The 23247-nt window shown below is 43.3% G+C and overlaps 1 protein-coding gene across 6 annotated transcripts in view; it reads left to right on the top strand.

Annotated features, from left to right (window-relative positions):
• nrxn2b (neurexin 2b) overlaps positions 1–23247 on the top strand; it is a 784571-nt gene that overhangs the window by 736667 nt on the left and 24657 nt on the right. For 5 of the 6 annotated variants that reach the window (XM_065950814.1, XM_065950811.1, XM_065950812.1 and 2 more), the window contains one exon: positions 11943–12032. The exons of the other annotated variant lie outside the window; for it this stretch is intronic. In XM_065950814.1, coding sequence (XP_065806886.1) covers positions 11943–12032 — 90 coding nt within the window. The remainder of the gene's footprint in view (positions 1–11942; positions 12033–23247) is intronic. 6 annotated transcript variants of the gene reach the window in all.

The following is a 23247-nucleotide window of genomic DNA, read 5'->3' as shown; positions in this document are numbered from 1 at the left end:
ACAGGCCATAAGACTTTTGAACACGAAAAAATAATCCCTCCATTCCCCCTCAAACCCCCACACAGGACTACCTCACTGGACTGTAAAATACAATATAACGTGCAATATATTTATCTGTATAGTATTTTTACTCATAGTTTTTCTTTTTATATCTATTTATATCTGCACCTTATTTTTATTTTTCTATGTAAATACTTGCTGCTGTTTTTATCCTGCACTACAACGAGCCAAATGCAACGAAATGTTGTTCTTATCTGCACTGTAAAGTACAAGTTTGAATGACAATAAAGAAAGTCTAAGTCTAATGTTATGACATTACGGTAAGAAGGGAGCTTCTGGAAGAATCCATCCATTTCCTGCGGGTTTACGCCACACTTGGCATTTGGACTTCATCGCGGCGCCCCCCCTGAGCTTTTGGATAATCATTAGGCTTTTTACAACAGCGGTTATATTGTCACTACGGCCGCGTATTTGGCTGTGATTACCATACTTTGCTGCCTCATAACTGTGTCATTATGACCAACGAGAGCGCACGGTGCTCCTCCATCATCCTCCTCCAACGCTCGCTCGTTTCTTTCTCTCTCTCTTAACACTATTTACAGGCCGTAGATCTGCTATAAAGCTGTCATTCTGCTTTACTTTCTCCGACTGTGGAGAAGAATTAGACGGAGTAAAGTGGTGACGGGTGGGGTGGAGTAACGCATGGATGGAGAGGTTGACTGCAGGGGGAGATAGAAGAGAGGGAAAGCAATAGTGCTCCACTGCAAAGTGCTCGGGATGCTCGGCTGAGAAATGATGGAGTGACAGAGGAGGGGGGGAATGAAGAGGGGGGGGGGAGTTGAACAAAAGTGGAGGGTGAATCCAGTATGCACGCTGGAAGCTAGCTGCTGTCAGTGCGATGATGGATGAGGCTTTGCATGTTACTGAATAATAAGCACTTCACAAATTGGATTGCATCACAGCCGGGAAGATTACACATAGCCGGGAAAATTACGATGCAGCACGTGCAGACACACAAACACACACGCATTGTAGCATTGTGCAGCCACCAGGAATAATTTCATGATAAACATTACTTGCCACTCGCTAACAAAATTACCGATGCTACTTGAATTGCGCTCAAACACGACGCGAGCGAGTCGACCAACACACCACTTAACACAGGTCATAAATCAAGTACGAGAAAAAAAGATGGATAGAAGTACAAAGAGAGTGCTTTTGTCGTTCTGCGAGGCGTTTAGGGGGATCTGTTCAGCGTGAAGGCTGACCATTAGAGAGAGGAGAAGAAAAAAAAAAAGGGGAGACGGAGGAGAGACACTCTTTGTGCCGGCGAGGTCATCTCCAGCTCTTCCCACTGAGCTGTTAAGATGTTCGGATAAATGGTCGCAGAAAAAGGGGGTCAGCAAAGCTCTCTGGGCTGCACTCCTTTCCTTCCTCCTTCCCTGTCTAATCATCCTCCTTTATGTCTCCGTCGTTTCCCGATATCCATCTTTGTCTTTTGCGACCTCCACACTTCGAGGGAAAAGAAAGCCAAGCGTGAATAAGCGCAGGAGATAGAAAGACACAAAGTGAGGAAGGGGGGGGGAGGTTGAGGCAGCCAAGAAGTTTTGCTTCCAATGTTCCCTTTGGCAAAATAAAATAAAAACAATGAGAGCACTCAGTTAAAATGGTGAAAGTAGGGGAGAGCAGCAGGGTTTGGGGTGTGGGGGGGGGAGAGAGAGTTGGAGGCGTGTGGACTTAAGCTGAGCGGCGACTAGATTTCACTTCACTAACTCAGACCTCCAGGCGAGGGGGTATCAAAGCAGTCCTGTGTGACTTAATGATCCACCGAGCAGAAGATGATAGAGGAGTGTGCAGGGTGAAACGCAGGACACAGTGTGGCCTTGTGTCAGGAGTTTCCAGGAAGCCATCTTTACTCTCTTATTGTCCTGAAGGAGCTTCTCTATGTTCGGTGATCTAGCTGTGCTTCATGTGCTTTTTAACTGAACTGTTGCAGCAGTAGTGATAGTGTGGTGAAGACACCTATCACTGCAAATATTTAAGTGCTCTAAAAATCTGTAATTTAAGTCGTCTTGGTGTCTAAGATGTGTAACGGTGCCATACATTCACTCTTTGTGAAAAATTGTTGTAGCCTAGTTTCAAAAGTGAAGCCATTGTGGAAGTGCCTTGAACCTGCACTCTATTTAATATCCAGCAGGGGGCAACTCTACTGGTTGCAAAATATGTCTGATGATATGAAAGGCTCGGTTATTCATTTAATTTGCTCAGTGAACATTTTTCTAACAAATTCTGTATCTCTAGTTTTGTAGTTTTGAGTGTTCTGCAAAATAGCAGATGTCCACTTTGTAGATGATGGACCGTAAAGTAGACCCTGCCTTTTTATCGACACCCTAAACAGAGTGTGGCAACCTGTGATTGACAGGTCACTACCATGGCAACCAGAAAACTAGAAAAGAGGCATACCGTAGCAAGGCCTATATCTACAGATTCAAACAGTCATCAAAAACGAAATGGGTGACATGACTGTGGCTTTGTCCACATATTGTATTCTTGCATTCACTTGTTTTCCACTAATCTTAAAAACTGCTTCTGCTTGATCAATCTGATGAGATGCTGACTTTTGTCAAAGTTTGGAATTTTAACTGATTTTTTTTTTTGGATTCAAGAAAGTGCGGCAAAAAAAGTAAGACAGTTAATTGAAGGCATGCAGCAGCTCCGTCACTTGTCGCCTGTGACAGCTGACAGCTAGCTCTCTGCGGGTTCTTATTGGGCCTCTGCTGCTCTGTGACTCCCTCTGATTGGATCTTGCACAGTTGGAAGGTATCACCAATTATTGGCCTGTGGCTAACGCGACGATGGAGAGAGAGGGAGAACAGAGGAACTGTGAAAGAAGAAGTCAGGATGGGGAGAGGTTGGAGGGGCAGCTAAGTAGTGCTGAGCAGGAGAGGGAAAAGATTGCTTTAGGTAATTAGAGAAGTGACAACTTTGATTTCCACATGAGTGTTTGTTGAGGGTCGGTCGGGGGGGGTTCTGAGGCTCACTCTGGCAGCCAAGCGTGCACAAATCCACTGTGGCTGAGATGAAAAGTAGCGAGGATGCTGCTGATAACGAGAGGAGAGAGAGCAGAAGAAATGAATACAAGCACCTTCTAGGATTGTTGAAGAGCTGCATAGATAAAAAACAAAAAAGAGAGAAAGTTGAGAAAGTGAGATCACTTCTGTTCCAAATGTTCTCCAACACGAGATGTGGGCGGGGCATTTACAGGGAACAAAGGCGTGCGGTGGGACGTTAAATCATGAAGAAACACAACATGCCAACCATCCTATTGTTTTTTAACTGTAAGGGGGAGAGATACTTTTCAGGGCACAACAATTATTTGAACTTCTTTCCAAGTTTTCCAAAGTCATGTATTCATTCATGATTTGTTAGGGTTGAAGAAAAGTGTTCAGTTTCTTTCTCTTGCATAGTTTTAAAAAAAAACCTTGAAGGTTTTTAAAGAGGTGTTTGCACATCGGACTATCTCATGAAGTAGGTGAGAAGGACGACAAACTATCACTTGAAAAGAAAAAAAAATCCTGCACACCACTCTTGTTAAGTGTCACCAATTTATCAGAAAAAAATCACAACGTTTTGGTCCCTCTGAACCTTTGAGAAGTTTGGTCCTTGAACAGGTGAAAAGTTTTATTGAATAGAAGTTTGACAAGAAAGGTTCAGCTTTTCTCGAGGGTTTTTTTGTTGTAGTACTCTTGATTGCCACAAGAGGCTGAAGTGCACAGCTACGGTTTAGGATTGATTTATTGAAAGCATCTTTTTTAGGGACTTGAAAGCCGAGGCAAGTTTCATTTCAACCCACCGTTCTTGCAAAGAGTTCAAAGCAGAACATAGTCTATACCGTATAAGCCCCAATAAAAGTGATATGACATGGGGCACTGGTGGCTTAGTGGTTAGTGAGTTAGCTCCATGTGGGGAGGCTGTAGTCGCCCGGGTTCATGTCTGGCCTGTGGCTCTTTTCCAACATTTCATTCCCCACTCTCTCTCTCTCTCTCTCTCTCTCTCTGACCTCTGACTCTATCCACTGTCCCAAAAAAGGAAGAGCCCAAAAATTAAATCTTTAAAAAAGGTGATATGTCATTAATCCAAATTGACACATTAACATTAAATATTCAAATCTAAAAGAAAGAATGATGACTTTAGGAAGGAATAAGCAAACAGTAAATAGTGATGAAAAGGAGGGAAACAAAAAAAGATCTACTATAAGACGACTTCAGTAACCTAAAAGAATTCAGTTTAAGTAGGTAAGAAGTGATTGAACTCAAACGAAGGCAGCAGTAAATCCAAATGTATGAAGCTCTTTTTTTAAAGAGCTAACAGATGAAACAGAGAGCCTCAGGTTCACAGGTGATTTCTTCCATAACTGAGAAGTGTAGAAATTAAAGGCTGCCTCATGTTTTGCTCTGACTCTGGGAACAGTGAGTCAACCTGTCTCCGAGGACCTGAGGGGGGTCTGAATGCCTCACAACACACCAGCACGTCTTTATATGAAGTCTGGCCCAAGAGCATTTCGAGCTTTATAAACGAAGAGTACAATTTTAAAAACTGTTGCTTTGACTCACAGGAAGCCGGCTTAGAGATCTGAGGACTGGTGCAATGTGCTCTCAGCGCTCTGGACGAGCTGCAGCTGTCGGGTTGGATTTTTTGAAGTCACACCTGTGAAAACACGGTTACAATAAGCGAGCCTGCTAACAATGAGAGCATGAAGAAGATGATGCCCTGTGCACTACACTGTCAGTCCTTAGAGCTCTATGTGCAGGTGATGACAGGAAACATCAGCGTGGCAGAAAATGAGGGCGGAAATACTTTTTATTCAGTCTTGATTTGTAGATTTTTGTAGTGTCATGAAATCGATGTAAGCACTGATTTCTAACTTCTCTTCTGCTGTGGAAAGACATTTGATTTCCCCACCTATTCTAAAAATCATAAACACAAGACAGGAAACCCTTTGGATTCGACTTCTAAGTGGATCACCAGATATTTTCCCCTCTCGGGGGTTCCCATACTTTTTATCGCACTGGAAGATTTATCACTTGTGTTAAGGAAATTAGACATTTTCCGACTTGATGAGGAGTAGATTTGTCCAAATATGAATCCAGTAGCGCAGGGTTACAGTGCACAGGGCAGCGGTTCACTCTCCCCATCTGCTCCAACACACCCAGTGGATATGAGAGCAATCCATCTAAAGTTACCTAATAAAACACGGAATGAGGCTAGTCTGACAGAGAGAGGTTCCTGTGAGAGGAGAGAGAGAGCGAGCGATGGCCGCCAGCCAATCGTCTCCAATGTAATCTCCATTCTTGTGGATGGATTTCTCATGTGGGTGTCCTGTACAAGGGCATCTGGCTGCCCGCAGAGCTACATGATATACAGCTGGCTCCTCGGGAGAGTCTCTGCACACGCTCACATGTGCTCACGCCGACGTGCACATGTGCGCCGACACAGAAGGAGACAGAGAGCGAGGGGCTGAACAGCGTGTGATTCATATGCTGGATTATGAGGATACTAGAATACAGACGCTCTACACTCGGAGCACGCCACACAGCTTCTCCTGCTCGTCCTCCACCTTGCTTTGCTGTGTCCCTGCGGTCACAGGCCAGGCAGCGTGCCCTTGCCCCCCCCCCCCCCCCCCCCCCCCCACCCCCAAGCGCAGCAGCTGTGATACCTGCTCAGGACAGACCCCGTCATGGCTCTTCATCCAGTCGATGCTCCGGGCGCTGTACATTGGGGGGATAGACAGGCGTCTGGCGAACAGATCGGAGGCAACGCCAATGTTTTCAGAGTGGACGTTTTGAGCCTCACGGGGGTCCAGAGCCGCAGGCGGGCTGGCTGGAAATATACACATGACCAGCCTCTGATGTTTACATACACACCGTCTGCTGGCTTGTGGCTCAAACCCTTTTTTCAAAAAGCTAGTTTGATTTACTCATAATCAGATTACATCAGCTTTATTGCTGTATGTGCAACAAGTAAACAGTTTGCATATAAGAGAATTCCAGGTGTCGTAAATAATTACCAAAATAATGAAGTGTCTGTATCCGTTCATCTGAAAGACCAAACCTTAAGCTGAGGTCAGACCAATGGCCAGCTGCTTCAAGATGAACGTTATCAACAAATGTTATCTCAAGACACTTTACAAAAAGCAGGTAAATGACCTTTATTACAAAGACCCAACATGAATCCATCATGAGCACTGAGTAACATTTAGCAAAGTTACAGTGGCAAGAAAAAAATCGTCCTTTTAAGAGGCAGACGCCTTGAGCAAAACCAGACTCATGTAGAACAGCCGTCTTCTGAAACTTTCAAAACGGGCTTGAAAAATGGGATTGAGGAAGAAGGATGAGGAGGGTGGGTGGGGTCTATAGCAGCTGGCCGGCTCCACCAAGTTCAGAGGAACCTATGAAACAAGAGAGCTAAGGAGCTAGAATCCAAAATTAATAAACAACTTTCATATCTCTGAATCTCAAATGTAAATGTTACCCAGGATGCTAAGCGGTAGTTAACAAGTTATTTATTATTAGTTTTTTACTCTAGATTTTCAGTATCCATTGTCTGTGTGCTTCCTCGTCAATTGGGACACTTTAAAATGATTGGAAGTTTGATCCAAAGACAACTGGACTGCTTGAAGATCTTGAAGAAGTTTCACCTCTCTGCGATGTATTCTAGCTCCTATAAATAGCCCTGAATGTCTGATGATAGTATTAAAATCATTTCCCCTATATCCACTGTAACACTGCGTTCTACCATGTTCTTCTGACGCTCATATCAGACGTGATGTTTTGATCCTGGCTCCGCCCCTCTCTGGAGTCGACTCTCAGTGGGCCACCACAGAAACAAAATGCACAAGTTCAGGTTGTAGTTTGAGAGTAAAAATGTTTCATCAAGGAAATATCTGTCTCAGCTGCTTAGCCACTATTTGATTTATTTGGTTTATTTTCCCCTTCCCCTGTATATCAGATTTCCTTCAGCGTCAGGTCCGATAGCTTTGTTTCACCGCCTTTCACATCAAGCGAAGGGAATAGTCTCGGGAGCAGAGCGAGTGCGATAATGGCGGCAAGGGAGAAGACAAAGGCCCAGCTGTTTAATCCACCCCCCCACCCCCCCCATTCTCATGCAGAGCAGGCTTCAGCTGGTGGGGGGGGGGGGGGGAGCTTCAGAGGTTCACTCAGAATGACTTATTTCTCTTAGGATTGGAAAGTAAACAGATGCAAACAAACAAGAAGGACGCAGTGGAATTTAGATTTTCGGTCGTGTGGGTGACAAAATCCAGTCCAGCAAAGATTTGATTCTCTTCCTGTTGTTCTACAAATATTTTCGCTTGTCGTTTTTCCCATTTTTCTCCTCCATGTCCGTCGTTTTGCTTTAATGAGATTTTTTTTTCATCCTTTCTTCTTTGTTCTTTTGGTTGTTGATGAGGATGTCTTCACTCAGCGGTGTTTAAGACAGGATAACACACATTAGCATACTGTACACACACACACACACACACACACACACACACACACACACACACACACACACACACACACACACACACACACACACACACACACACACACACACACACACAAACACACACACGCATGCACACACACGTCCCTCTCGGCATTTATTACTGTCCCCACTACACACTTAGTCAGATCATGTGCCTGTGCCACATTTAATCTCCTCGTAATACAGTCACTGGTACAGGGCAATTAATAAGGATAGTAGGGCAAAATGGAGGGGCAGGTTGACAAAACAAGAAGAGGGATTTCAGGGAGTGTGTGAGGTCAATTTATGAAGTAGAAAAAAAAAGATTCAAATTAGAAGTAAAACAGTTTGAATAGGCAAAGAAGGAGGGAAGAAATACGAGAGCTTGTGGAGGATGGAAGAGGGGAAAGTGGGACATGAAGTGGAGGGAGGGACAAGGGTGTCGAAGTTGAAAGAAGAAATGATGGGGAAGGGGAGAGTTGGGATTCAGAGGGAGTGAAGGTGTGAGGAGAGAACGGGGCACAGAAAATGGACTTTGGCAGGAAGGTAAGAAAGAGGACAGAAAGAAGTAAGGATGAAGGATGGTTTGAGAATGAGGAGAGGACATGCAGAGAAGATGGAAGGGAGCAAGCAAGGAGGGAATGAATGAGTGAGTAAGTCGAGGAAAAGGGTTTAGAAAAGAGTGATGAGAGGGGAAAAAAGGAGGGAAGGCAGGAGGGGTGGAACTGTGTGAGAGGCTGCAGTGTCTAAGAGCTGCCACTAGAGGGACATCAATCAAGTTACTTCTTATGACAATTATTCTGATGATAAAATGGAGCCCTCGCAGGATGAAGTCACTAGAAGTGGCTGCCTCACTGTGATTAAAGGCGAGAAAGCAGGAAGGAGGAGGTTTAGTCGGGATTTAGGGGACGAGAGAAGCAGCTGCAGCAGCAGGAGAAGATCACGCAGGATTGATTCATCTCACTAAGAACCGCAGCCTCCCACTATTTCTCTTTCACTGTGTCATTTTTCTCACCAGCCACCACACCCCTCACTCTTTCTTTCCCCCCCTCTCCTCTCTCTGTGCTAGCGACAGGATCTCTCCCTCCTTCCTTAATTTAGTGATTGCTGCAGAGTGCCTATGCCGCTTCTCTAAAATGGGGCTTGTGTGTGTGTGTGTGTGTGTGTGTGTTTTTGTGCGCGGGTGCGTGTGTGTGTGTGTGTGTGTGTGTGCGGTGCGCTGTAATTGCTGCACCGCCTCTCCAGGAGGCAGAGTAGCAATCTTAAGTGCAGTGGGAACACATGCATGTAATTGGTGCCGCTAACATGAAATGCTCTTAATTTAGAACAGTTTGCTGCTGCACCACAGACCGTTCCAAGTCGCTAGAAAAAAAGCAAAAAAAAAAAAAAAAAAGCTGCACCTTTCTGATTTTTTCCCCCGACCTCCTGCAGGGTTAATTGAGGAATTATTGCAGGCAATGAAAAGCATCATTACTGGCAATTATATATTATAGAAAGATCAAAACAACACACAATTTGACCGCCTCGTCTGTCGTTTCCTGCTGCTGTGAGTCAGCTCGCAGCAAACACAGAGAGAGCTACAGGTGCTGCATATGAATGACACTGACTCATAACGTACATTGGAACTACCTACTCGTCCATGCTCATCCTGCTATATGCTTCTCCATCCATCTATTTGTCAGCCATCATTTATTCCCTTCTGTCTTATATCTCTTCTTTCTGCTCTAACCATCTTCTTCTGATGTGATCCCCTTCTTTTACAATACTCAAATAAGCATATTTGCTTGTATACATTACACACACGCATGCACTCCTCCTCAGCATGTGTGAGCCATTATTGCTCAGGCAGGCAGGCGTGGGTAGAGAGACCCCTGGGGAGTGGAAGTAGGTACTGCAGAGCTGAGAGGTGGTCTATTTTAGATCACTGCAGCAGCACGGAGAAGAGGGGGGGGAGGCGAAATCAAAGTACACTAGTTAGGATGTACTTCAGAGCTCTCCTGCTTCCTTCAGTTTACAGATTCTGGATTCTCTGCTGGCGGTTTCATCAGCTTTTCCTCAGACTCTCTCGTATATTTTTTTGATTGAGTTTTGTGTAGATTTGCTTTAGACAGCAGCACTGACTGTAATGGCTGCAATGTGATCGGACTGCATCGTCTGGATATGCTTCTTGCTACCAACTGTCCTGAAGCATCTCATAATGTTCATATTATTAATATTATCAGAAACTACTGTACTGTTGGTACATCATTCTCTGCAGATTTAACCTGCCTGCATTGACCGGAAAAATTACAAAATAGTCATTTAACCTCCCAAAAAACTCAACTTTTGATTGTGTGGCGCTTCCTGGACTGATTATGTTTGTGTTTTTATATTAATAATAATAATAATAATACATTAGTGTTATTTTATTCTGTGAGTTATGAGTCAACCAGTACAAAAAAATAAAGACCCAAAACTATACAAAAATTAACCAGATAAGGAAGCAGTAGACCTGCATCTCACTTGTTCTGCAGAGTGAAATAACTGTTTTTGTTAGGGATGGTTAAAAATATCGATTCATCAATGCATTGCAATTATTATTTTCCCAATTCAATATCGATTCAGGGAAATCCTGAGATTTATTTTTTTCTATCTGTAATGACACCCCTCTCCACTAGGGGTGCTGCAGATTCAGGTCAGGCACAATTGTGTACTTATAAGAATAATGTATCGATAAAATACATTTTTGAGTCAGTCTGTTCTAAACCTTTACAAACAATGCAGACATAATTTCTTAAACACATATCAGAAGGTACTGTGATTAGTTATCTGGGTATTCCTGTCATCTGTATGTATTATTAAATCAATATCGAAGCTTATTGATCAATATTCAATCGAACAGAATCGTGACCCAAAGAATTGAAATCTAATTGAATTGTTAGGTCGTGGACAATACCCAGCTCTAGTTTTTGTCAGTGTAGTCTGGTAGCTTCGAAGGCAGCGTTGTGATGGCAGTTTTGGATAAAAAAAAAAAGGGGTATTATTCTTAAATAAGAAGGTTTGTTTCTGGAGTGATCCTTTCTTTAACGTTGTCAAACACTTGGAGGCAAAAAACAAACACTTTGAGTCAATGTCATTTCTTTGAAACATTACAGTGCAGCTCGTATAGCTCTTATCTGGTGGTGGCCTGCTGGTGGAAATCTGAAACTTTCTGTACCCATAAGTCATTTAGACCCCGACATCATAAGAAGAATTTGGACCAAGGTGTCAAAGAAAATGGGTTATATTATAAGTAAACCTAAACACTGTGTTTACATACACTCAGAGTTGAATGAATTCTATTCTTTGTAGAAATTCCTCACATGTACATGTCATGAATTGGGTCATTTCCAGTGAATTATAGCGATAATAGCATTTTCCTAATTCTTGAGGAACGCCCACAGAAGTGTGTCCTCTCCCCCCCCCCCACCTGGGGATTCCCTGACCCTGTTTTTTTTTGCCATTTTTGTACCAGTAATAGCGCTCTGACTTTAGCCTTTTGACATAGACAATGAGTCCTAATTAAGCCTTTGACTTTGCCGCCAACTTAGACCTCATCAAACCCCCAGCCCGGCCAACATCAGCCCTCATCTTCCCCCTAATTCGAGCCCCCCCGTCCCCATTGGCAGTGTTGGAGATGTTCGCGGCATGACCCCGAGGTTGATTAAAGTGAAGTGAGGGATAATAAGTTTGCACAGCGCCGATGAAACTTCTTTGACATGCTGATGAAGTGATGCTAATTGCCAAGTGCCACGGAGAAGTGCTCAATTAATGTGTGTGTGGGGGGGCGGGGGGGGACGGAGAACCTGAGTGCTGACAGTTTCACTTAATCCCTTTCACGACGGTTGAAGGAGGAGAGCAGGAGTGGAGTGATGACATGCTGTTGTCTGATTTGGGAGGTGGTGATTTTCTCATCATGAACTCTGTGTGCAACGGGAACAAAAAAAATGTCTTCCTTGAAACAACCATGAACTGTGTCTCGATGCTGTGTAATCTGAATGTCAATACAATGTTGTGTTTTAAGATGTTTTTCCCCTGTTTTATTAATTCACACTGTAGTTATTCTGCTGCCCACTGATTGCTGGTTATGTGTCTGATTAAGATAACCTCATTAGCATTTCTACAAACATGCTATATCTAAATAATTCATAAATCTGTTTAACTTCTACTGCATTAAAAAAAACACTTAAACTCAAGGTAACTCGACTGCTGTTAACATGTCTAACCAAACCAACCAGCCCCAAAACACATCAAGTTCTTCCTGTCCTAACTAAAGCTGAGTTAAAGTTCATAACTTGCTAAACATTTGCCATGTTGCCCTTCTAACTTCTAACTTTTTTTTTAACTTCCAGATCTTTTTTGTAACCTCTCCTAATTTGTCTTTTCCAAATTTCTTAAAGGGAACTTTGATAATGAGCGCCTGGCTATTGCTAGACAAAGAATCCCATACCGACTCGGTCGGGTAGTTGACGAGTGGCTACTCGACAAAGGTAATAAAATCCCTTTAACTCCACTAATGATCTAACCGTCTAACGTACCTTTTAACCACCACTCTGGAAGAGGTGCAGTGCCACTCAACAAGGGTGAATGTGATTTGGCTCTTTTAACAAAACTGTAAGTCCCCCTAAAAAATCCAACAACAATCACCACCAATCACAACTCTGTGTCTGAACACCGACCTGGAAATCTGGACTTTTGTATTCAATCATAAATCTGCCTGAATTTGAAACCCAAGTTAATCTATTGGCAAAAAAATCCAATCTATGTTTATTTGGCAGAACAAGATTTATCTGTCAAGGGGACCATATCCAAAGCACCTGAAACTGGGGCTGCATCTCTTCAGAGGAATAACCTCCAAATAACCCGACATAACCCCCTAATAACCTGACCACATGAAAATGGCCTACTGCTTCTTTCCTGTGTCTTTTGTTGGCTGAATGTTAATTTGCACTGACCATATTTAATCATCCATGAGAACAACAACAACAAAAAGCGTCACTGAATTTGAAGGAAAAGATTCACCCATGACACTCACTAAAAGTTAAAGGGACTGTTGAAGCTTTTTTTTTTTTTTTTATGTAGAAATCAGTCTGCATTCAGGGTGCTATTCTCTGCCCAATTTAAGGCTCGGCTAGTGTTGAATGTGGTCCCATCAAAGTGATGATCCTTTAACCCTTTGAGTGCCGAATGTCCCAAACTCTGTCTTTGTCTTGTGCCGTGCGTTTGTGCTGCTGAAGGTGGTTGATTCTTAAAAAAAAGGAGAAATGAAATAAATTAGAAAGACATTTTAATAAAGCTAATTATTGCTTCTTCCATTGCAGACTCGTGCAATTAGATGCTCATTTGTGAAGTCTGGTAGTTTTAATAAGATGTCAACAAACGCAAAATAGGAAAGTTTTTTTTTTTTAATGGATTCTATTGGTGTAGCTTATCTCAATGTCAAAAGTTCTAGGAATTAGAAGTAACATTTGAGACATTTTTTGCAATTTGCAAAAGAGACATGTGTTGAGATTATGACAACTAAAACGTTTCAAGCATCGGCTCATTAGCGTCGGTGGTCTCCTTGGAGACAGCACTGTGTGCGATAACACATGGAAGGATGAATTAAGAAGATAAAATATGTTGCCGCGAGCAAAATGAAGAATTCATGCGACACACAAACCGGATAAATGAAGGGCATGCATATTTATTTCATGGAAACAAAATAATCCTGGCATTCATCTCCACTTCCTGTTAACCGAGATCTCTGCTTGGAGCCGAGGAGAGTGGCCGGGACACAAATCAGAAGACTTGGGAGATGAAAGTCGAATGAAAAAGTGGATCAATAAAAAATGACTTACCCACTTATAAGATGATTTGTGCATGCTATGAAACTCTGCAGAGAATGAGCTTGAAACTGTATTATTCTCTTTATTCTATAGTTATAAATGAGCATGCATGGAATCATTCAGACGACAGCAGAGAGAGAAAAGTAGGAAGACGAAACAAACAACTAGTCCCCGTCAAACCTCAAATGGGGGCTTTGATAAGAAAGATTTGCAAGCTTGCTTTTTGTTAATTTCATGTTTCAAATGTTTAAGACATTTTATACTCATCTGCAGAGCATTTCTAAGATACGTTTAGGACACATTAGGCAAGCTAATGAGGGGATTAGCGGACATTTCCGATCTCAAAGGGTTAAAGTGATACGTTGCTCTGATAAGGAAGCGACTAGAAATGAACCTCTAAGCAGAATCTAACCACCTAACAGCAAATCAAACTCCACCCACACTAACCACTGAGGGCTTCTGCAACGACTCCCCAACCCCCCACCTCCCGCTCTCCGTGAATTGACCAAAAATCTGAATCTTTACCAGCTTTCAAACAGCCGGTAACAAATTCTGAGAGCCCTCAGTTATAACCCTGTTATAAATGACGTCTAACATTTGGACCTGGATGTCGGTAATTTTGGAAGAACTTGGACAGGTTGCGGCAAACCCTTGGGACAAAAAAAAAAACTTAACAAAAATTCTAACAAAGTTCTAAATCGTACTAAAAGAAACAAATCTCCAACTTCTTCTTCTTCCCCCTCCCCCCCTGCCACGACTTCCATGTCAGGAAAACTCAGAGGGTTAAAACGAAGCAAATAACTCAACACCAAATTCAAAGTGACGCCTTTGGATCACTGTCACAAAAATGTGTTTGAAGGTCCCTTTAACATTTATTGTTTTCACCAGCGAGAAACAAGTCTTGAATGTATTTTTCATTGTGATATTTTCCATGCAGGATGAAGGGTGTATGAACATTTTGAATGAGAGTTACTGCCTGGATCATTTAACCTGTAATGATCCAGGATACAAGTATGGGATTATGGGTGTCCACTTTCTGGGGATTTTATGACACGGGGGGGATCTTCTGCAAAACTATCAGCCCTGTGGGTCTCCTCTGCAAATTCCTCCACTGCTTATCAATTCCATTCAAAATCAACAAGCAAGGTTAACCTGCCCATCTTTCACTCAGGGGTCATTGGTTCTACAATTGTGCCATTAATTGCAGGACGCGTGCATACAAGAAGTAGTCACTCACAAATCAGAATTGTTGTCACTGGAATATAATGGAAGTCGTCGTCGGCGACAGTGTCCTGGAGGAGAGCTGTGCTGTGGCACTGGATCTCCCTCTGAGCCCTTATCTAGGCTGCCGTGTGTGAAGCAGATCAGAGTGAGCATCTCTGTCCGACTCTGTGCCTGCCGACTAAATCCAAAATGGCAGCCATTACAGGGAGCCAATGGAGGGTAAAAAATCAAAGTGCCAAAAGTTTTTAACTGCTCTACCAGAGCCAAAAACTTGCGCTCATGTGTCCCCCTTTTGCTCACGCCTCATGACGGATCTGTCATCCGTAGTTTACTGCTCCCTCTCTGCCCTTCCTATCCCTCACTCTCCTTTGTTTCCTCTTGACCGTCAGTGCCAGAATTTGCCGAAAAAAACTGGCAAGCATCTCCCTATGTCAGTGTATCCGATTTCTGTGGGAACAATAATAATGTGTTGCAGCTTTCTGATCTCATCAGGAAGCTCCTCTGGAAAATAAAGATTACAAATAACCAGCAAGAATCAATTCCCTGAGCTGCTCCTTTTAGCAGATGAACATGGAAGTGGATAAAGCTTCGTAAAGAATTGGGGCATTATATCGTCTTCTGGCGAGGAGTCTACCCCCGCTGCAGCTCTCCAACAGCATGGCGATCCAGCTCCGAGCTGAGCTGCACGAGTGCAGGGAAGAGGAGGAGAAATACTACAATGCCCGGGTCTCTGCGGCCCAGAATGGAGCTGTAGAACCAGGTTTAATGTTCAGGGTTTAATGGACTGGTGTGATCTCCCCCCATTCCCTAATCAAAAGCAATCAAACCTCCCACTTGGTGTGAGGCCAGAGCCCAGATCAAACTCTCAAGGCCAGGCACCGGTCCAGATCCAGCTCTTCATGATCCCCAGCTTCATTTCAGTGATTCTCTTCCATCGGAGCAAATCCGTCTGTCTCTAAACCCGAACCGTGATGAGCTTTGCATCCCGCTGAGTTACTATCTTGTTTTCTCATTTGATCTCCCCGCACCATTACAGCCATGTTTGAGGGAAATAGGGGGGGGAACTGCATGAATTTTAACGTGCTTGCTCATGAGTAGAAAACTTGCTGCGAGGAAAGCAGCTCGGCAGCGAGAAAGAAGGGACACTTTGCTGTTATTTCACGGTCCCCGAGCATGAAATAGCCTAAATACAACACAGGCACAGCTGGAGTGAATGAAAAAAACAGAGAGTGCACCTAGCTAACCAAAGCTTCACCTGAGATAAAAGATCAGAATACAGATATAAGATCAAAAAAAGAAAATCACGTGTGATTTAATCCAATTTACTATCTCAAGAGTCAAAACCGTCAGAATCTCTCCGACCTCGACTGACTTCAACGACCTCGGGGCTGCGAGCTGCCTCACGAGGCTTTCAGTCTAACTTCATGCTGGATTTGGCCTCTCGTCTTCATTGTCAAACGCAATTAATTCATAGTGTTCTCCCCAAACCAAGCCCGACTTCTGAGGACTAAAAAAAAAGGCAAAATGCTCTTAATTACCAAAGAGAGCCTTGTGCCGAGGAGATAACTCGGGAACACTTCATAATCGACTTTGTCAGCATCTCACTCCACCCGCACCAGCTTCCTCCTTCGGCTTCCTCCTGCCCAATTTTTTTTTTTCCGGCAGAGAGGAAAATGGAACGGGGGGGGGGGGGGGAGTTCCTTGTTTGTAGATTCACATTATAGAAATTCTTGAGGCGCCTGAAGGATTTGCGACCACAAACGCACAATGACTGTGCGTGCAAATGGTCCAACGTTCTGTTCTGCACATTACCAAGGCAGTGTATTGACAAGAGGTGAATTCTGGGCCATCCCTCCCACCCTGACATGCTGCTAAGAGTTCCAGATAGAAGCTCCTCACAAAACCATATGGCACCCCTCCTCTGTGAGAGATAACAGCGTAATGATAGCGGTGGAAAGAGAAAGATACAGCTCCATCCAGCTGCAGTTTGTTTTTTTTCATGTCCCCTCCACTGCAGGTTCGGTACACTTACATCATCCATCCAGACTCTCTCCGACATCACCTCCTCCATGTTAGTCCCTCACAGCCAGGGGGAGGGGTTCAACCTGGCGACAGTGTGGTATCAAGCTGCCGTCCCTTCCCCTCCTCTCCACCTACACATACAGCTATTATTCCTCAGCCCCCGACAACCGATCTGTGCATTAGCAAGCCGAGCGTGGCCTGAGCCCAGCCCACTCCACAGCTTGGCTTGGTTCAGCTTGTAATTACCGACCACAGCTCATCTGAGACAAGCCATTTCTCTCTTGTTTAGAAAAAAAAAAGTTGAAGAGGATGGTGCATCGATGCGAAGCTGCAACTGGAAACTTGCTATTACTCCTGTTTCTGCTGCAGCTTTTAGGGCACTTTCCTTTTTTTCGATAGTTATTCTCTCTATTTCTTACTGACATAAGAAAGGAGTGATGCAACCTTGACCCAACGACCTTCTGATTCTTCCATCAGAAAAATCCCCATGCATCTAGGAAGATGAATTTTACAGTTTTCAGCCACTATGACTGAACAGAAAAAGAAGAGAGCACCACCTACAGAAATGATAACTTCATTTCGGTAAAACCCTTTGCCAACACATCTTAAAGGCGCAAAAAACGATTTGAAATGGCTCCAGTAGAAAGCTTCAGCCAGCAGCCTTGACACTGGCTGTAAAGATTACAACATGACCTTTGTGAGAAAATGCTCCCTCTAGAAATGCTTTTTTTTTTTTTACATTAAGAAATCTGATTGAAATTTGTAGTTTCTGGAAACTTTAAAGAAAGCATCCTTACAGAGAAATACCTTTATTGTAGGGTAAGATCCTAATATATTATTAAAAAACAACCACCACTCTTCAAAGGAACCAAACTTCATTGGAGCCTGTTTTGCAGCTGCTGGCTGATGTAATCTACTGGAGCAGTTCTGAAAAGGTAATGAACCCAAGTGAGGCACACAAGTCACTAATAATTCACTTGAGGGATGACGCAGAAACAACTAGCCTTCCAAAATATGGATTAAGAAAGACTTGACACTTTACCAACAAAGCATATAGAATTAGACTTTGAAGCAGTGTTTCTCAAATTCTTAACAATTCTAAATTTAAAAGTAACAGAACGGAGTGACAACCTTTACTGTAAATCTTTGCTGCTGATTTGAAGCTCAAACAGAAGATGTGTGGTCAACATAACAAATTTAAAGTAGACAACCAAAAGGAAATGTGCCCCATTGAAATTTAAATAAAGCCCAAATAGTTAATTTTTACACAAATCCCGCAACTCAGTTTTACAAGACAACAGTCCTTTAACTTTAATTTGGGAGTGGCACCAAGGGTGGCTAATCAGTTTTCAAGGGGGGCCCAGACCACCCTCTAGACACGCCCCTACCCGTAGCCCCCTGCCCCCTATCCTCCTGGGGGTCGCACCCCTCACTTTAAGAATACTCTTCTTCTAAGCCATCTCTTATCTGGACGTTGAAATAAATACATCATTCAAGAATGCTCTCCTACCCTGCATGTGATTGTTAACTATCGTCTTTATATGGAAATCTGTTGTCGTCAAATTGCAGCTGAACATTTGCCAGAAAGCCGCAGCCTCGCTGTCATTTGAACAAGGTGAACCATGTGATTAGCTGCTACTCTGAGAATGAGGGTGGGAAGCTAGAGGTGACTCACCATGCTTCAGTTCTCCTCTACATGGGGAGCACTTTGCTGTAGCTCTTTTAGCTTTATTTCAACATTCTCCCCCCCCCCTCCTTCTGCTCCCTCTGCCATCTCACTCCTGTGTATTACTGTACATCTCTCTCTTCCTCAGCCACTGTCTTTTACTGTGTTAGTCCTCTTGTTCTTTCTTATCAAGCCCGTCATCCACTCCCCTTGTGCCCTCGCTCTGTCTTCTTTGACATTCTATCCTCATGCGGGCCCTGCTCCTTCTCTGTCCCACTCGTCTGTCATCCTCCCTTGCTCCTGTCATCTCTCATGTCCCCATTCTCTCAGTCCCTGTCCAACCTTTTTTTCTTTATCATCTCGCTCTCTCTCAGGCATTGGGTAGATAACACAAGAGCTGCCCTGTGGCTAGAACTGGAAAAAAAATACTTAACATTTCTTTTCTTCAACAGGGAGGGTTTCTTGTACTTCTTATAGTCGGGGCTGCTCCAAAAAGACATTTTGTCAGTCGTATCCCTGCACATCAATGTAAACCGAGATGAGCAGGACCATTAGCATGGCGGGCCATAGCAAGGAACTCTAAAGTATTCATTGCTAACCGGATTATTACGGATAGAGGATTATTTGAATGCTTTGTCTGCTCTACAAAACAAACAGACTCTCTGATTGAGAGATTAAAACATAAAGAAAAAATGAATAAAGCAGGTTTCATTCAAAAATATGCATTTTCCCTGAAACTCTGCATTAATATATGTCAAGAGGATCTGTAGAGTGAACTGCTCCTAACGTAAAGTTAGCCCAACTTTTGAAGCCCAACAGTGGAGGTCTCCATAATCGAATGGTAAACAGACTTGAGCTTTTAGTTCTAGTCTTCAGACTACTCAAAGCGCAGGAAGCAACTACCCATTCACACACTGATGGTAGAGGCTGCTGAGTAAAGAGTCCATCAGAAGTAACTAATCCTATTCATACGCCGCAGACGAAGCAGGGAGAGCAACTTGGTGTTAGTGTCTTGCCTAAGGACACATCGGACATGTTGCTGCAGGAGCTGGGGATCAAACCCCCTACCTTCCGGTTGAGAGACGACCGACTCTCCCAACATGAGCCACAGCTGCTCCAATGGAAATGCTATCTCCACCAACTTTCAATCGGTAACAGGCAAAGAAGTGGAATTGAGGCTACCTATGGCCGCCTGGCAAACATCTCCAGTGTGCCCACCTGTCAGTGAAATCCACCACACCCCTTATTATGTAAATGTATGAATAACTCTTAGTACAGGAGGGGACCATACTGTTTTGACTTATAAACAACAAGCTATGGAGGCTTTTTGAACCAGGCTGTAAACATGTTAATTTCTGCTATAAATTGACATCTTAACATTGGACCTAATGGGGATTCCTGTGCTTTTGCAGCCAGCCTCAAGTGGACACTCAAGGAACTGCGGTTCTTTGTCCTTCCCCATTGGCTTCTTCAGTTTTAACACACGATGGTTGCTGCTTGGTTACTATTTGGATCTGCAGCTAAGATGTCTGAAATCGTTCATCAGATTAAATTAAACATTTAAAATAAAAGGAATGACTTGAAAAACTGAGGACGGGAGCTGGAAATGTTTCCTTTAAAAGGATATTGCAAGACAAAGGTGGCTTATTGAATTGATACAAAAACAAAGACATGGACAGGACGTCATATGGAACAGCCAATTCCAGTTGAGTGCAACCTTAGGTAAACCAGTCAGTTACAATTTCTGCTCACTTTATCTCTGTTCAGGACACCGCTAACGGGAAGTCTCAGGGGGAAGTGACAGGCCAGTGTAAGATATACGGCAGGAGGGAGTCTGCAGCTCCCTTCATATTGATTACATGCCAGCTCCAGATGGAGGAGGAGAAGGTGTATACATTCTGAATTCCGCTGTGCATTAAAAATGTAAAAATAAACGCTCTCCTCCAGCTGCACAAGATGCTGTTGTGACATTCAGGGGTCATTACTGCCGTGATTCAGAGTGCTTCTCACTCCTCCACGACGCCTGCTAAGCTATCAGCCCCAAGGACCCTTGGTAGAACCAACCAAAGGCGGATATGATTGTGGACGATCATGCCTTAACAACAGCTCCTCCCCGCCTTCTTTTGCCCACTTTAAGCAGTAAAGACTGAACTGCTCTAAGGCGGGGTACTTTGTATTTCTAGGCTGTGGCATAAGTGCAGATTTACCAACCAAGCGGCAGCAGCCCTGAAGCACGATTTCTATTCAAGGATGGCAGAGAAAGACACAAAATCCTCAACAATCTCATCGGCAAAACTTGGCCTTGGGAACCACACAGCTCTAAGTGCAATATATATCAGACTGCTCAGTCCTCCTCCAACTCTTTCTGACGCTTTACTCTTAACTTTCCAGCATGCTTCTATGCATATCCCTTCATAACCAGGAGCTATTTTTACTCTGCTTTGTTGTGACAAATTTGAGAGCACAGTGTGCTAGTTTGAGCATTTCATATTTCCCTGTGGGATTTAAGAGAACGTACTGTATGGACTTGAAGTAAAATGGAACTGACAGAGTTAGGTGAGGAATGTACAGAAGTAGAAGAAGACGAGATCTGATAATCTCTGGGGATGGATGGAGGGATATATAGAGTGCCCTGCTGCATGGGAATGACTTAACGACTTGAGGTGGCTAACTGTCTCTTAACAATCGTATAAAGAAACATGTCCATCCTGAAGAAGGATTTAAAAGCTCACTGATCTTAGTTCATGTTTGTTAATGAGGCATCATCTCTGGTTACGAGAGAACCCAAAGGAGTTTGAACCATTTGTTAGTACAGATTGGAAGCTAATGCTAACTAGTAGTTGTCTTATAATGACAGAAACACAAAGCACAAAGAAACGCAAACAGGAAAGGCAGATAAATTAGTGTGTATCCTTTTTTTTACCCATTAAAGTTTGACAGTATACTATACTGACAGTCCAAGACATTATAGGATAACCTCTATATCCAGTCATGCTAACAGTGTAGCTTTGTGTTTGTCGTCATCGTTCAGACTAAAATATCTCAAAAACTATTGCGTGGATGATTTCTCTGAAATTTTGTAGCAACACTGCTCTCCCCCTGATAATGAATTGTTAAAACGTTGGTAAATCTTTAACTTTAGCTTTAGCATAATCATCAAGTTTAAATTTCTCACAATATATCTGAAGTGGATGTTATGACTTGGTTGCAAAACTAAAGCTACTGAAAAAGCATTTTCTTAATGTACTGTACTAATTCTAAAAGAAGGTAGATTATGTGCAAGTCTACCAACTAACTTCTGAAATGATAATACCTCAGTAAACACTTTCCTATAATGCCTAATATTCAGGGGTCTTGCTTTGAAATTGGATGCCCTTCTGAGTCAAGTTGTTTTCCATTCAAAAGAGCAAATAAGGTCACTTCAGAAAACAATTACGGAGATGGCAAAAATGCCAAACTCAAGGCTCCAAACAGAAGTGCACGAACAGAGTGGTGGCTGAATCCACTTCTGTTTTAAAGTCTACATTTCAGACTTAATACCTGCAACCTTATGTCATTCCCATCAGCCTCAGGTGTACTTTCTCCATATTGCTAATTAGCAAATGTTAGCCTGCAAGCACACAAACTGAACCCCTGGTCTTGTCTCAATATGAATGACAATGACAGGCTTGGAATTGGTATGGATCCTTTAGCATTCTTCCTCCTCACACACAGCGGAACATTTATGTTTTAATCAGGTTCAGTTTTGCAAAGGAAGAAAAATGCCATCCCAAAGTTTAAAAAAAAAAGTCAGATATTTATTTTTGGCCCTCCCTAATAGGAAGGTAGACTGATAGAGAGATTAAGGGATAAACAGAAGGTTGGATGTATTTCGATTGGGTCTCAGCTCAGTGTTTGCTGCGGCTCAATGTAGAAAGAAGCCTGACCATTAGGCTCTCTGCATTGCAGTTAATTAAGGCATTGTGTACAGCAGTGAATGCCTGCTATAATGAGCGGCTGGCTGCCTGCCACCACCAACCCGGCCCCTCCCATCCCATCCCATCCCATCCCATCCCAAGCCTCTGATCATTAAATGCCTATCACCTTAACAACCCTGGGGAGAGAGGCAAAGGCAGCCGCCACCCAATCCCCACCAAACTGGTCCAATTGATCCTCATCAATGTGCAAACACTGTCTGCCATGCTGTCTCCTCCAAACAGCAAACTGTGGAAACTCGCACAAAGGGAAAGGCGTATGTAAATAACGTTGGCCGAATACACCACTTGAAAAGGCCAACTATCACACACAAAAAGGTCATTTCACTGACGTGTTTCATAAGTTATTATATACGTGCGCACACACCCTTTCTTCCACATCCAGCTCCGTCATATTAAGCGTTGTGATTGCTTGTCATGTGGAGGCTTCTTTTTCTCCCTCAATCCTTCCACCCAACCCTCACTCGTGCCCGCCGACCAAATTGGCTCTAAAACCGCATGTCACTTTTGATTTGACCCGGCAGACCCTGAAACAATAACTTCATCAGGCCCTGTTAGAGTCTCATCCCTAGTAGACAGCTCCAAAAACAAACACTGATTTCCCTTCATCTAGTCTGGAGGGCACCTTTCTGCCTTTCCTTTTTTTTGCTCTGTCTCTCTCTCAGACAGGATGAACGCATAAATGATTCTCTGCAGCACACAAGACTTGTCTTTTGGCACTTTTTAAAAAAAAGATGGACTCTGTCACATGCTGTAGTAGCAGCACAGGATTAAATAGGTCAACCCACGGATCCTTGGACAGAAAAATGTCACTTTCTACCCAAACATGTGCACACAGTTTCAGAGGTATAAGTAATCCCCCCTACTCTGCATCGTAATCATAAGCCTCTTGTCAATATGGCTTACTTATGACTGTGTCAATGTGACACCAATACCCCTAAACTCCTGAGGAGGAAACTGTCCTGTCTGAACAGATCATCTTCTGACTTTG

This window comes from Labrus bergylta, chromosome 22 (genome assembly GCF_963930695.1).
Source record: "Labrus bergylta chromosome 22, fLabBer1.1, whole genome shotgun sequence".
Taxonomy (NCBI): Eukaryota; Metazoa; Chordata; class Actinopteri; order Labriformes; family Labridae; genus Labrus; species Labrus bergylta.
Note: the sequence above shows the minus strand (reverse complement) of the source record. Positions and strands in the feature narration are given on the sequence as shown.